Below are 11,338 nucleotides of genomic sequence, written 5' to 3' on the forward strand. Positions count from 1 at the left end.
ACAGAGAGTGGAGGCCCTGGGTAGATATGGACACATCCTGCAGCTTGGTTTACTCAGGGAGCAGGGTGCCTGAAAAGGAGTCATGGGAAATAAAGTTTAAAAGGCAGGGTGGGGCCTCCAAAGTCAGAGTGAAGAACCTGAGCTTCATTTTCATAGGCGGGGGTTAAGATGACAAGGATTTCTTCCTGGGGAGTGAGAGAAAATCCTGTATTCAGGAAGAGCAAACGTGAACCCAGATGTCCACAGATGGGTCCATCAGATGCGGAAATCTCCGTCTTGGGTGAAAGGAGAAGAGACATCTCTATTTGCTCACTGTACACTCTAACACACACACACACACACGCACACACCTTTCCCTCGTGTGTATGTTGCACCATCACTCATCCATCCAAGCAGAAAGTTAGGATTTTCAGATTTCTTCTGGTTTTCTCCAACCTGCAGGCCCTCTTGGCTTGTGTTTGGGTTGGAGCCCCTTTGGGGCTATCTCTGTGCCTCCCTGTGCTGGGGAATCCACCAGGCCATATTTATCTGTTTCAGGTTGGACCTGTCGGGATGACTGTAAGTATGAGTGTATGTGGGTCACCGTTGGCCTCTACCTCCAGGAAGGTCAAAAAGTGCCTCAGTTCCATGGCAAGGTGAGCTGGAGGGTCAGGTTAAGTATATGGTGGGAGTAAGATGCCTCTAGTTGGATCGCGCTGTTGAAGCAAGCCAAAGTGTGGGGTGATGAGTGTGTGTTTCCTGTCCTCAAAACATGCTGCTTTTCGTATCATCAGATGGGAACAATGTGTCTTGCCTCTGGATTTGAGGTAACAAGATCTGGGAGGTTTTGGGGTCTCCTCAGGGAGTGGTGCTGGGCTGCTTAGAGTGGTTGAGATGCCCACCTTGCTACAAGGACAAATTCCCAGAGTGTCCCCTTGGTATGCTCTCTGTTGCTTCTTCAGTAGGGATCTGGATTTAAAATAAAAATACCCCCTCAGATTGCCCAGTGAGGCACAGAGGCTCAGCTTGCTGATACCCTTTGATCCAATAAGATCTTATTCTAGGCTGTTGCGGCTGGTAAGAATTATTCTCCCCAGCTTGTCACAGAGTAAGGTGAGGCTCAGAGGGCTGTGGTCAGTGGTAGAAGATGGATTAGTTCTTGTGTCTTCTAGATGACAGGTCTGTGCTGCTTCCACCAACCATACTGAGCCATCAGCACTGGCCTGCCTTGTCTTCCCAGTGCTGTGAATGCTGGCCAGGATAGAGGGATGACTCTCAGCCAGGGAGCGCAGGGGAGCTTGTTGACCTGAAGAGGGACTGCATCTGAGGCTTTGGCCAAGGTCCAGAGCTGAGGAGCTGGCTGGGGACCTGGGGATGCAGCAGGTCAAGCAGAGGTGGGTGGGGCCAGCTGGGCATCGCCTGCCCCTCAGGCCCCTTCCATGTGCTCCTTTTTCAGTGGCCCTTCTCCCGGTTCCTGTGCTTCCAAGAGCCAGCTTCTGCTGTGGCCTCTTTCCTCAATGGCCTAGCCAGCCTGGTGATGCTCTGTCGCTACCGCACCTCCGTACCAGCCTCCTCCCCTATGTACCCCACCTGCGTGGCCTTCGCTTGGGTAGGTAACCTGGTAGGATTCCTGTTCTACACCCTCATCTGAGAACGAGGAAGCCTTAGATCTCCATTCTCACCCACCTAGCTTCCCCTCAATTTTCCAGGGTTAAACCTGCAGCTGTGGGGTGGTCCAGCCTGGGGAGAGCAGGGAAGGTGCTGAATCAGGCCTTTGCCTTCTAGAAGATCCTGGGTCCGGCTGTCTGAGAGGGAGGGAGAGAGGAAAGAGACCTTGATCTCGTCCCGAAGCAGGAAGCTGCTCAAACACCAGTAGGACAGTTTACAGACACAGAAGGGAGACGGGTGGTAGGAGCATGCTGGGACCACAGGTCTTTCCCAGGACCCCTGTGGAGGCTTCAAAGCCCTGTCAACCCCAGCCGAGCCCTAGAGGCAGTGGCAGCGACAGTACTCTGTCTAGAGCTTAGACCATCCCTAGAGAAGCTGAAGTGTGTTCCATCTGAGTATCCAGAGAGGTCTCTGAGCTTCACAGAGTGGCTGGGCAGAAGAGCCAGCATCTGGGGCCTGGAGCTGTGTGAGCAACAGGGACTGTGGTACAGATACAAACCACAAGCACCTTGGGGAGGGCATGAGAGGTTGCAATGGATGTCTCTGGATCAGAACTACCACGGTAAACCTTAGGGAAACAGCCCCCACTCACTCACCTTGCTTCCATCAAAGCAGCCATTTGTTCAGGTGTTGAGTGCCTACTATGTGCGAGAGATCCAAAAGCATATAAAAACACATGGGTCCCCACCCTCTGGTGCCAGTCACATAAGTACACAACTGAATGTAAAAGGTCAGCTATGAACCAGTGCAGTGAAGGCTAGATCAGTGCTGTGGGGTGTGGTGGGGTCTAGACCCGCATGGGGCAATCCAAGAAGGCTTCCGTGAGGAAGGGGTATTGAGGTCAAACCAGAATGATGGGTGAATGTGCACTGGCAGGACAGAGTGTAGGTTATATGAGGACATGAACGCCAGGAAGCCAACCAGGCAGGAAGCTGGGAGGGGGTGTGCAGCAGGTGAGCGGGTGGGCAGCAGGTGGAGCCTGGAGATGGATAGAGGTGGAGAGCCTGCAGGCATAGTAACACTTTAGATCTTGACTCTCAAAACCTCATAGTAACACTTTAGATCTTGACTCCCAAAACCTCATAGTAACACTTTAGATCTTGACTCCCAAAACCTCAGGAAGCAATGAGGGTTTCAGAGAAGGGGCTTCGTGAATACATTTGCCGTTCTGGCCTCTGTGTAGAGGCCAGGTTGGAGGAGGCAGGAGTGGATGCAGAGCCTATTTGGTAATTTTCGTGTAGGGCACAGTAGCTAGGCTGGAGAGGTGGCACAGGTCTGGGGAAGGAGGGGCATTAAAGAGAAGTGTGTTTGAGCTGTGTTTTGGAGGTAACATTAAAAATTTTTAATGCGTTTCTTTAACAAACCCATGCACAGCTCTTACTCTGTGCCAGGTATCATTCTAAGCATTTTATAAATATTAACCTTGTTAATCCCGTAAAAAGCTTATGAGGTAGGTAGTAGTATTGTCCTCAGTTTACATCAAGGAAACCAAGGACTGGAAAGTTTAAGTTACCTGCCCCAGGAGCCAGGGTTTGGCCTGGCATCTGGCTCCAGAGTTTACACTCTTACCCCATCTTGGCTGTGAGGCGACCTAAGATGAGAAGTGAGAAATCAAGGACAAGCCCTGTGCTTCTGCTTAGAAGACAGTGATAGAAACTGTGAGTGTGGATGTCATCACCAGCGGGGAGCTTGGTGAGAAGAGAAGGGATCTGGGATAGAGGCCCGGGAAACCCCAAAACTTAACGGCTGAATAGGGGAGGAGGAGCCAGCAATGCAGACAGAAGGAGTGGCCAGAGGGGCAGATGGAAAACCACAGGGCCATCGTGTGGTCGGGGGAGCCCTGGGACAAGGATAAGAAGGAGTCGGCCATTCTCCTGAATTCTACTTCAGTCAAATAGGATGAGACTGAAGGTCTCTGCGGACCTTGGGGAAGCTGATCGTGTCAAGAGCCGGAAGTCTAGGCCAAACCTTGGACTTCAGAGATGGGGACTGGAAGGAGGGCCAGAAGGAGGCTGTGGAACCTCTGGGAAATGGTGCTCCTCCCTAATACTTTCCATTCAATAATATTCATAATCTTTATCAGTTATAGAACTCAGATCACAGGATGGGCATGGTCCTAAGTTCTATACGTACATTTTCTTGTTTAATCCTCATGATATCCCTGCAAGCCCTGTGGAAGGCTCAGAGCGGGGAAACATACCCAAAGTTATCAGCTCACAAGGTGGTGACTAGTGGAGACAGCGTGGCCCCCAGGGCTGTCTGACTCCAGGGCCTGAGCGCCTAGCCCCCTCTGGGCTGTCTCCACGTGTGCTGCTGCCTGTTTGTGGGTATCTGCTGTGGGTAGAGACGGGTTCATGCTTGTGGTGGCTGAAGCCCCCATCCCAAGGAGCTAAGCTGAGTGCGAGGTGCAGGTCTGGCCAGTCTGGGAGGCAGGATAGAGGCTGAGGCAAAGAGGGCTCAGGGAGCGAGCCTGGCGAGCTATGAGGTGGAGACCACGTCGTCTGGGTGGAGGAGTCTCTCAGGGAAGCACGGGAAGGAGGGGAGCCTGCATCTCCTTCTACGGGATCCGTAGGCCTCGTCAGGCTTAGACATGTGCCCAGAGGGGAGAGGACGTTGGATTCCCACCTCCTGAGCTGGGGGCCCAGCAGGAGCGAAGGTGCAGAAGCTGGTCAGTGTGGGGCCTGGACCAGCATCCTTGGGAAGGTCAGCCTGACTGCTGTGACTGGCTGAAGGGCAGACGAGGGAGTTAAGAGGGAGCAGAGAGGGCTCTGAGTGCCGGACTGAGGGGCCAGAATTGTGTAGACTGGGGCCTGGCATCATTCCAGCCTGTCACTGGTGGGACAGAGCCACCACTCCCTGTTTTTGCCCTCATGCAGAGAAGTGAATTTGGTCCTGGCTAGACGCTGACTCCTTGGAAGGAAAGTTATGACCAACCTAGATAGTATATTCAAAAGCAGAGACCTTACTTTGTCAACAAAGGTCCGTCTAGTCAAGGCTATGGTTTTTCTAGTGGTCATGTATGGATGTGAGAGTTGGACTATAAAGATAGCTGAGCACCGAAGAATTGACGCTTTTGAACTGTGGTGTTGGAGAAGACTCTTGAGAGTCCCTTGGACTTCAAGGAGATCCAACCAGTCCATCCTAAAGGAGATCAGCCTGGGATGTTCATTGGAAGGAATGATGTTGAAGCTGAAACTCCAATACCTGATGCAAAGAGCTGACTCATTTGAAAAGACCCTGATGCTGGGAAAGATTGAGGGCAGGAGGAGAAGGGGACGACAGAGGATGAGATGGTTGGATGGCATCACCGACTCAATGGACGTGGGTTTGAGTGGACTCCAGAAGTTGGTGATGGACAGGGAGGCCTGGCATGCCACACTTCATGGGGTCGAAAAGAGTCAGACACGACTGAGCGGCTGAACTGAACTGAATGCAAGCAGGAAAGGTGGGGAAACTGAGGAGAGTTCTCTTGTCCCCTTTCCCTTGGCATTCTTCCAGGGACACTGATGCCTGCCCTTACTGCCCCTCGTCCCTGCCCCTGTTATCACAGGACAGTCCTGCCTGAACTATCTGAACCGAACTCAGAGCCTCCTTGGGTAGACACGCTGGTCTGAGGGCACCTCAGAGAGTTCCTGCCTTCATCTTCATAACACGTGCCAGAGGCTGGTGGTCGCTTCACAGCTCTCACTTTGATCCCGCCTGATTCTGGGGTCTTTCGTCTCACTGGCATCTGCCACTCAGCTTCCGTCTTGGCGAGGATCATACCTCCCAGGTGTGTCCTGCCGTCCACCATGACAGGGCCCTTAGGGACACAGCCAGTGATGCCAGGTTGGGAGAGGACAGATACCTGCGGCCTGTGTCTTAGGACACCCTGAGGACATGGGGCCCCCTCTTCGTGCCACCAGGAGGCCCTCGAGGGACAGAGCCTCAGTGCCCACACTCTCTGATGATCCAGTGTGGCTTTTACACTCGATCTTGTGTATTTGCAAGACGGAAAAATCCCAAGCTGTGTGGAGGTTGTGACTGTGGATTTTGTTGTAGGCTGGGTTTTCTGGAGCGACTGGGGCTCCTGATTTTTAGTGAGTTGGGGTGGGGAGGCCCCCCCACCTGCTCCAGGTGAGGTCTTGGGGAGGGGAAGGGGCCTCTGCAGCTTTTTCTCCAGCACTTAGCAGTGCTGACGAAGCTTTGGCATAAGAAGTCAACCCCTGCCTTGACATTTAGACCTGAACTTGGGCTGGGCAGCGGCCAGGCTTTGGAGGAGCCCACCACAGACCTTTGGCTTCATGGAACCAGAGGCCCCTGCTCTCTGCCAAAGCTATGAGGCTAAACTGGTTCTCTGTCCCTTCATCCAACAAGGAAAGGTCCTTTGGGTAGAGTGAGGATGGGGTGCCAGGAAAGGCCAGACTGTCTCTTCAGGATGGTTTATAGTGGTGGGGACTAACTGTACCCGACCTGTGCTGAGGAAACTGGGAGAAGATACAGCAGAATGGTGGCTAGACTTCCGGAAGGACGTCCCTACGGTCAGACAAGCCCCAGTGGAACAGGCAATGGCAGGAAATCAAGGAATCCTTTTTGATGGTGGAAAAAGTCCCCCTCCTCCCGTCTCCATCCACTTCTTGCCCACTTCTCTCTCAGGAGTGAACTGGGGCTGGCTTGCCCTGCCTGAGGCCTCTGGGAGAGGGGGGCAGGATGGCAGCAGGCATCATATTTAACATTCTGCCTCCCCCACTTCTGAGACAGCGAGCTATTTAAAGACCCACTTGTCCCCACCGCGGCGGTGTCAATGACAGCCCCGAGCACTGGGGCTTAGCACTGGGGTCGAATTCTTGACAGATCTGGCTCACTTGGCATCCAACCAGTTTCACGGCTGTGATATTTTTGTCTCAATTTTCTTATTTTCCAACAGACTGAAACAGCCTCCTGCTCTCCTCCACTCAGACCGCCGTGTCCCCTCCAGTTCCACCCTCCTTGGCACCCTGCCCCTGGCCTCCCCCTTCCTTCAGTGTTCATGCAAAGTTCTTGGCGCCCGTGGCCCTCCTGGCCTGTCTGATTGGCCAGTTACCACCCCCCACCCCCGGCTCCCCCATTCTACTCAGGCTTGGCCGAGGAGCCTGGGAGCAGCCATTCACTTGGGTCCTCCTGTCCTTCACATCCTTCTGTTCCTAAACTTGAGCCTTGATGACAAACTCTGAGTGAAGAGAAGTAACCTCTTTTCGGTGCATCCTGGTTGGGTCGCTCAGGAGCAGGAAGGAAGGGGCTCAGAGGGGGCTCTTCCTACAGCTGTGGCATCTGTGTTCTGGGACCAAGAGACCCTGGGGCTCCGTGGTTTTCCCTGGAACATTGTGACCTTTGAGGAAGGGCAGTGGTGGGGGTCAGTTCCTGGACATGAAGAAGGAAACAGATATTTCTGGGCTACCTACTGTGTGCCAGGCCCAGGAATAGCCACCACTTACTGAGTGGTTTCGTTGTGCCTGGTATCTTGCAGACATCGTCCTGAGGACCCTCTTGTGCACTGGGTGCTGTTCTGAACCCTGTTTTGTATGTGAGGCAACTAAGGCTCAGAGAAGCTATTATTTGCTCAAGATCACACAGCTGTTTAGGGGTTGAGACAGAACTTGAACCCAGAGTCCATCTCATGATGGAGGCTCCAGACATCCTCCCCCCAGCCTGGAACTGTGGCTGGGCCAAGGCAGATTTGGAGAGACCACCCTTTCTCAGACTAGACTTCCCTGGCCTCCAAGGAGAGTGGGAGACGGACTTGGGCTCTTTGGCCCTGGTTCTGTAAAGGGGTGTGAGGATCCTACGCTGTTCAGCAAGGTAGGGAGAAGTAAGTGCTAATGTTGAACCCTGTCCTGAGCACTGTGCTGTACACTGTACTTGTTTTGTTGGTTAAATCCTTATCAATACTATGATTATTCCCATTTTACAGATGAGAAAACTGAGGCCCAGCAAGGCTAACTAACTTGCCCAAGGACACACAGGAAATGCAGAGGCAGGATTTGAACCCTGGCAGTCTGGCCCTAGGGCCTGCACTCTTAATGACACTATCTCCCAAGTCTGAGGAGGGGGTCAGAAGAGGAGCCCCCCATAATGAGACACTCCCCAGGGGAAAGGGGACTTTTCAGGGTGCAGAGTCCAGGCTTCAGGTGGGTCTCTGTAAGTGGAAGGCACCCCGGGGAGGCAGTTGGACGGGGGACCAAACAACCCCAGTCCCTGTCCCATAGAGCGAAGCCCTAGCCCTGTGCATTCCCCCACAAGCCTCCAGCTGCCACTTCGTCTGCCTGTTACCTCCCCATTCCTGCCATGGGTGACAAGGAGACCTGGCTGGCTGCCATTGCCTGCTGCCTTCCCCTCTGCCTCCCCGTCACATTGGCTTTCAGGGCCACTTCCTCCCCAAGGATGTCCCTGTGCCTGGCCTGCCCAGGAGACCTGGCCCACGTGATTACCTGGGTCCCGTCTCCAGCACTGAGCCTGCTTCTCTCCCTACTCTGACCCGAGCATCACAGACTTCACAGAAGCAGAGTCTGAGGAAGGTCTTCGTCCTGTTCCATTTTCCAGCCTACAGACCAGCGCCCATTACCGTCTCTGGGGAAGGGGTCCAGTCTCCAGGGATGGGACAGGATGGCTGTCCTCCAAAGACCTGGATTAACCACCTGACATCAGGGCTGGCAAGGGGACAAAGGATCACTTTGGGCACCCCCTGATTTGTCCCAGGGGGGAGCTTGGGCCCAGAAGGGCAGGGCCTGTGCCCAGGTCATGAGGAGCAGAAGCAGCAAGAGTCAGCCCTGAACCCAGGCCAGACGGCCTCACCAGGCTCCCTGAGCCTCCAAAGACTTCCAGGCTTGAGCAGCTTTGCAGCAGAGCTTAGGCCTCCACCCCATTGCTCTCCCCAATTCCTCACAAGCCCCCTCGAGCCTGTGTTAGGGAACTCATCCTACCACCTGACCTTCCTGCTGCATACCAGGGGGAGAGTGGTTTTTTACCCTGCTCCCTCTGCCCCTGCCTGGTCAGTTTTCCTGGTACACTGGACCAAGTGAGCAGCTCCTGGCCTTCACCCATCTCTGGCAGGCTTGTACCACCCTAGTGCACCCCTCCCCACCCCCAGGGCCTTCCAGGCCAGACCTTGGCCGCTTCTTCCTTGACTGGTTTCCCGGCCCTCCCACCCAGCCCACCCTTCTTTCAGTAAGTTGGGTTTCAGCAGTCCCTGAAAAAAAATGCCACCACCGACTCCCACGAGAGTGAGGGCTTATTTGCAAGATGATTTGTACTCTCTCCTTGCAGTTAATTTCCAGGAGAAAAGCCTCCAGCAGTCCCTTGGGCCCTTGCCCACCACAGCCCCTCCAGCCCTGCTCCTTTGCTCCTCCCAGATCCAAGCAGCAGCCACTGGCCTGGCGGGTTGGGCCGGCCGGCCCAGCCAGGGGAAGGCTGGGCTTCCTCCTCAGAGACTTGGCCCCAGTGGGATCTGCTTGATCTCCCTCCCTTGCTTGCTTGCTCCAGACACACCCCAAGCTGGCTCAAGCCCCTCCACCCCACCCACTTCATTCCCGCCCCCAGAGGCTGAGGTCACTGGCTCCCCTGGCCCGGGTGGGGCTGTCATCACCTGCTAGTTGGGGGAGGAGGTGAGGTTCCCCAGGGGCTGTTGTCTTAGCCATTGAGTAACCAGGGAACTTGACTGCCGGAACTGGTTCCCAGGCCAGGCGGGAACCTGTGGAGGCTGCAGCGTCGCAGCCTTGGGGGGGTTCAGGGGTGGGAAGCTTGAGTGTGAGGGACCCAGACTGGGTTGGGTGGAGGGGCATGGGTTTGTTCAGGACCCAGGGAAGCATGTTTCTCAGCTCCCCTTCCCCAAAGTGAGATGGAGGTGGACCCTCTGGGGGGGCTTCCCCGCCTCTGGGCGCCATGCTCACCAGCAGCCTCTCTCCCCAGGTCTCCCTCAATGCTTGGTTCTGGTCCACAGTCTTCCACACCAGGGACACCGACCTCACAGAGGTGAGCGCCCTCCCACTCCATCTTCTGCTGGGGACAGTCCCGGAGGACAGGGACAGCGGTGGGGCAGCCCTGGCTCTTACTTCTCCTGCTGACTGGGTTCACAGGACACTTGCTTTGTGCAGAGCCTTTTCAGCCTGTTAGTGCACTTGAGCCTCACTTGACCCTTGTGAGGCAGGTGTGATTACTGGCTCTTCTTAACTGGTGTGGCAGCTGAGCATTTGACAGGTGAGATCACTTGCCTAGGATCCCTCAGCCAGTGAAGGGGGGCAATCCAGACTCGAGCCCTCAGCTGTTGAACCCAGACTGCACTCTGAAGTCTGCGCATGCTCTTCCATTCTGGAGTCTTGGCCGGCACACCTCTAAACCCTTGCTGCTGAGTACATTTTTTTGTTAAATTGTATAATGTGAATACAAGGGTCAGTCTATTGAACTCAGACATAGAACAGCGATAGAGGAAAGGAACATGAGACATCCCCACTGGCCATAGGCCTGGGACTCCCACATTAGACTCTGGCTCTCACCACCCCCATCCCTGTTGGGTCTTCTCCGGGCCCTACCTTCTGTGAAGCCTTGTCCACGGCCTACTCCCCTCACACTGGTCCCTCATCCAGCTCTCCTTGCCCTCAGAAAATGGACTACTTCTGTGCCTCCACTGTCATCCTGCACTCAATCTATCTGTGCTGTGTCAGGTGAGCCCGTCTTGGCTGCTATGGGGGCAAAATCGGGTCCTGGGGGCGGAAAGTGGTCACCAATCTCCCTGCCTGGGGTTGCTGTTCCAGGGCTTTCATCACGCATGCACATAGCATCCAGACAGATCTGGAGGGGACTCCGTGATGGGATGGGGGGCCCTGGCTCTTTCCAAGGAGCTCTATAGCACACGGTCACAGGCTGCCCCTCTGGGACTGTAAGCCTGCCCTGCTGGCCTGGCTCCCCTGCATGGCTGCTGGGGTGAGGGGGGTACTTCAGGGCATGCTGCCGTGGGGACCGGTCACTCTCAGTCTGAGCAGCTCTGGGTGGCGGGGCAGGACCGTGGGGCTGCAGCACCCGGCCATGGCCAGTGCCTTCCGGGCCCTCCTGCTGCTCTTGCTGACGGCGCATGTCTCCTACCTGAGTCTCATCCACTTCGACTACGGCTACAACATGGCCGCCAACGTGGCGATCGGTGAGGCGGGACGGGCTCTGGGAGGACGGGGCCGTCTGCGGAACTGCCGGCTCGGGGTGGAGGTGGGCGTTCGTGCTGTCCCCAGAGAAGGAGGTTCTAGAAAGACCCTTAGGGTGAAGGAAGAGGAAAGAATTTGGGGGTAGGAGAGAGGGGCGGTTGGGGGGAGGCTCCTGAGGGTGGCTCTGGGGTCACAGAGGGGAGACTTGGGGAGGAGAGAAGGAGTCCAGGGAGTGAGCCTCTTCCCACCCCCGCCCGCGCCCAGGCCTGCTGAACGCGGCATGGTGGCTGGCCTGGTGCCTGTGGAACCAGCGGCTGCCGCATGTGCACAAGTGCGTGGCGGTGGTCCTGCTGCTGCAGGGGCTGTCCCTGCTCGAGCTGCTGGACTTCCCGCCTCTCTTCTGGGTCCTGGATGCGCATGCCATCTGGCACATCAGCACCATCCCCGTTCACGTCCTCTTCTTCAGGTGGGTGCCTCTCTCTGCCCAGCACTCACCTCTGTGCCGGCTTCTCAGAAGCCTCTGTGCACCTGCCACCCACCCACCT

General features: G+C 55.5%; 1 protein-coding gene across 2 annotated transcripts in view; it reads left to right on the forward strand.

Annotated features, from left to right (window-relative positions):
- PGAP3 (post-GPI attachment to proteins 3) overlaps positions 1 to 11,338 on the forward strand; it is a 14,188-nt gene that overhangs the window by 975 nt on the left and 1,875 nt on the right. The window contains exons 2-7 of one of the 2 annotated variants that reach the window (XM_010842662.1): positions 538 to 635; positions 1,436 to 1,588; positions 9,571 to 9,633; positions 10,261 to 10,322; positions 10,659 to 10,795; positions 11,058 to 11,259. In XM_010842662.1, coding sequence (XP_010840964.1) covers positions 538 to 635; positions 1,436 to 1,588; positions 9,571 to 9,633; positions 10,261 to 10,322; positions 10,659 to 10,795; positions 11,058 to 11,259 — 715 coding nt within the window. The remainder of the gene's footprint in view (positions 1 to 537; positions 636 to 1,435; positions 1,589 to 9,570; positions 9,634 to 10,260; positions 10,323 to 10,658; positions 10,796 to 11,057; positions 11,260 to 11,338) is intronic. The other variant, XM_010842663.1, reaches the window with a different exon arrangement.

This window comes from Bison bison, unplaced genomic scaffold (assembly GCF_000754665.1).
Source record: "Bison bison bison isolate TAMUID 2011002044 unplaced genomic scaffold, Bison_UMD1.0 scf7180017864180, whole genome shotgun sequence".
In the NCBI taxonomy this organism is placed as follows: domain Eukaryota; kingdom Metazoa; phylum Chordata; class Mammalia; order Artiodactyla; family Bovidae; genus Bison; species Bison bison.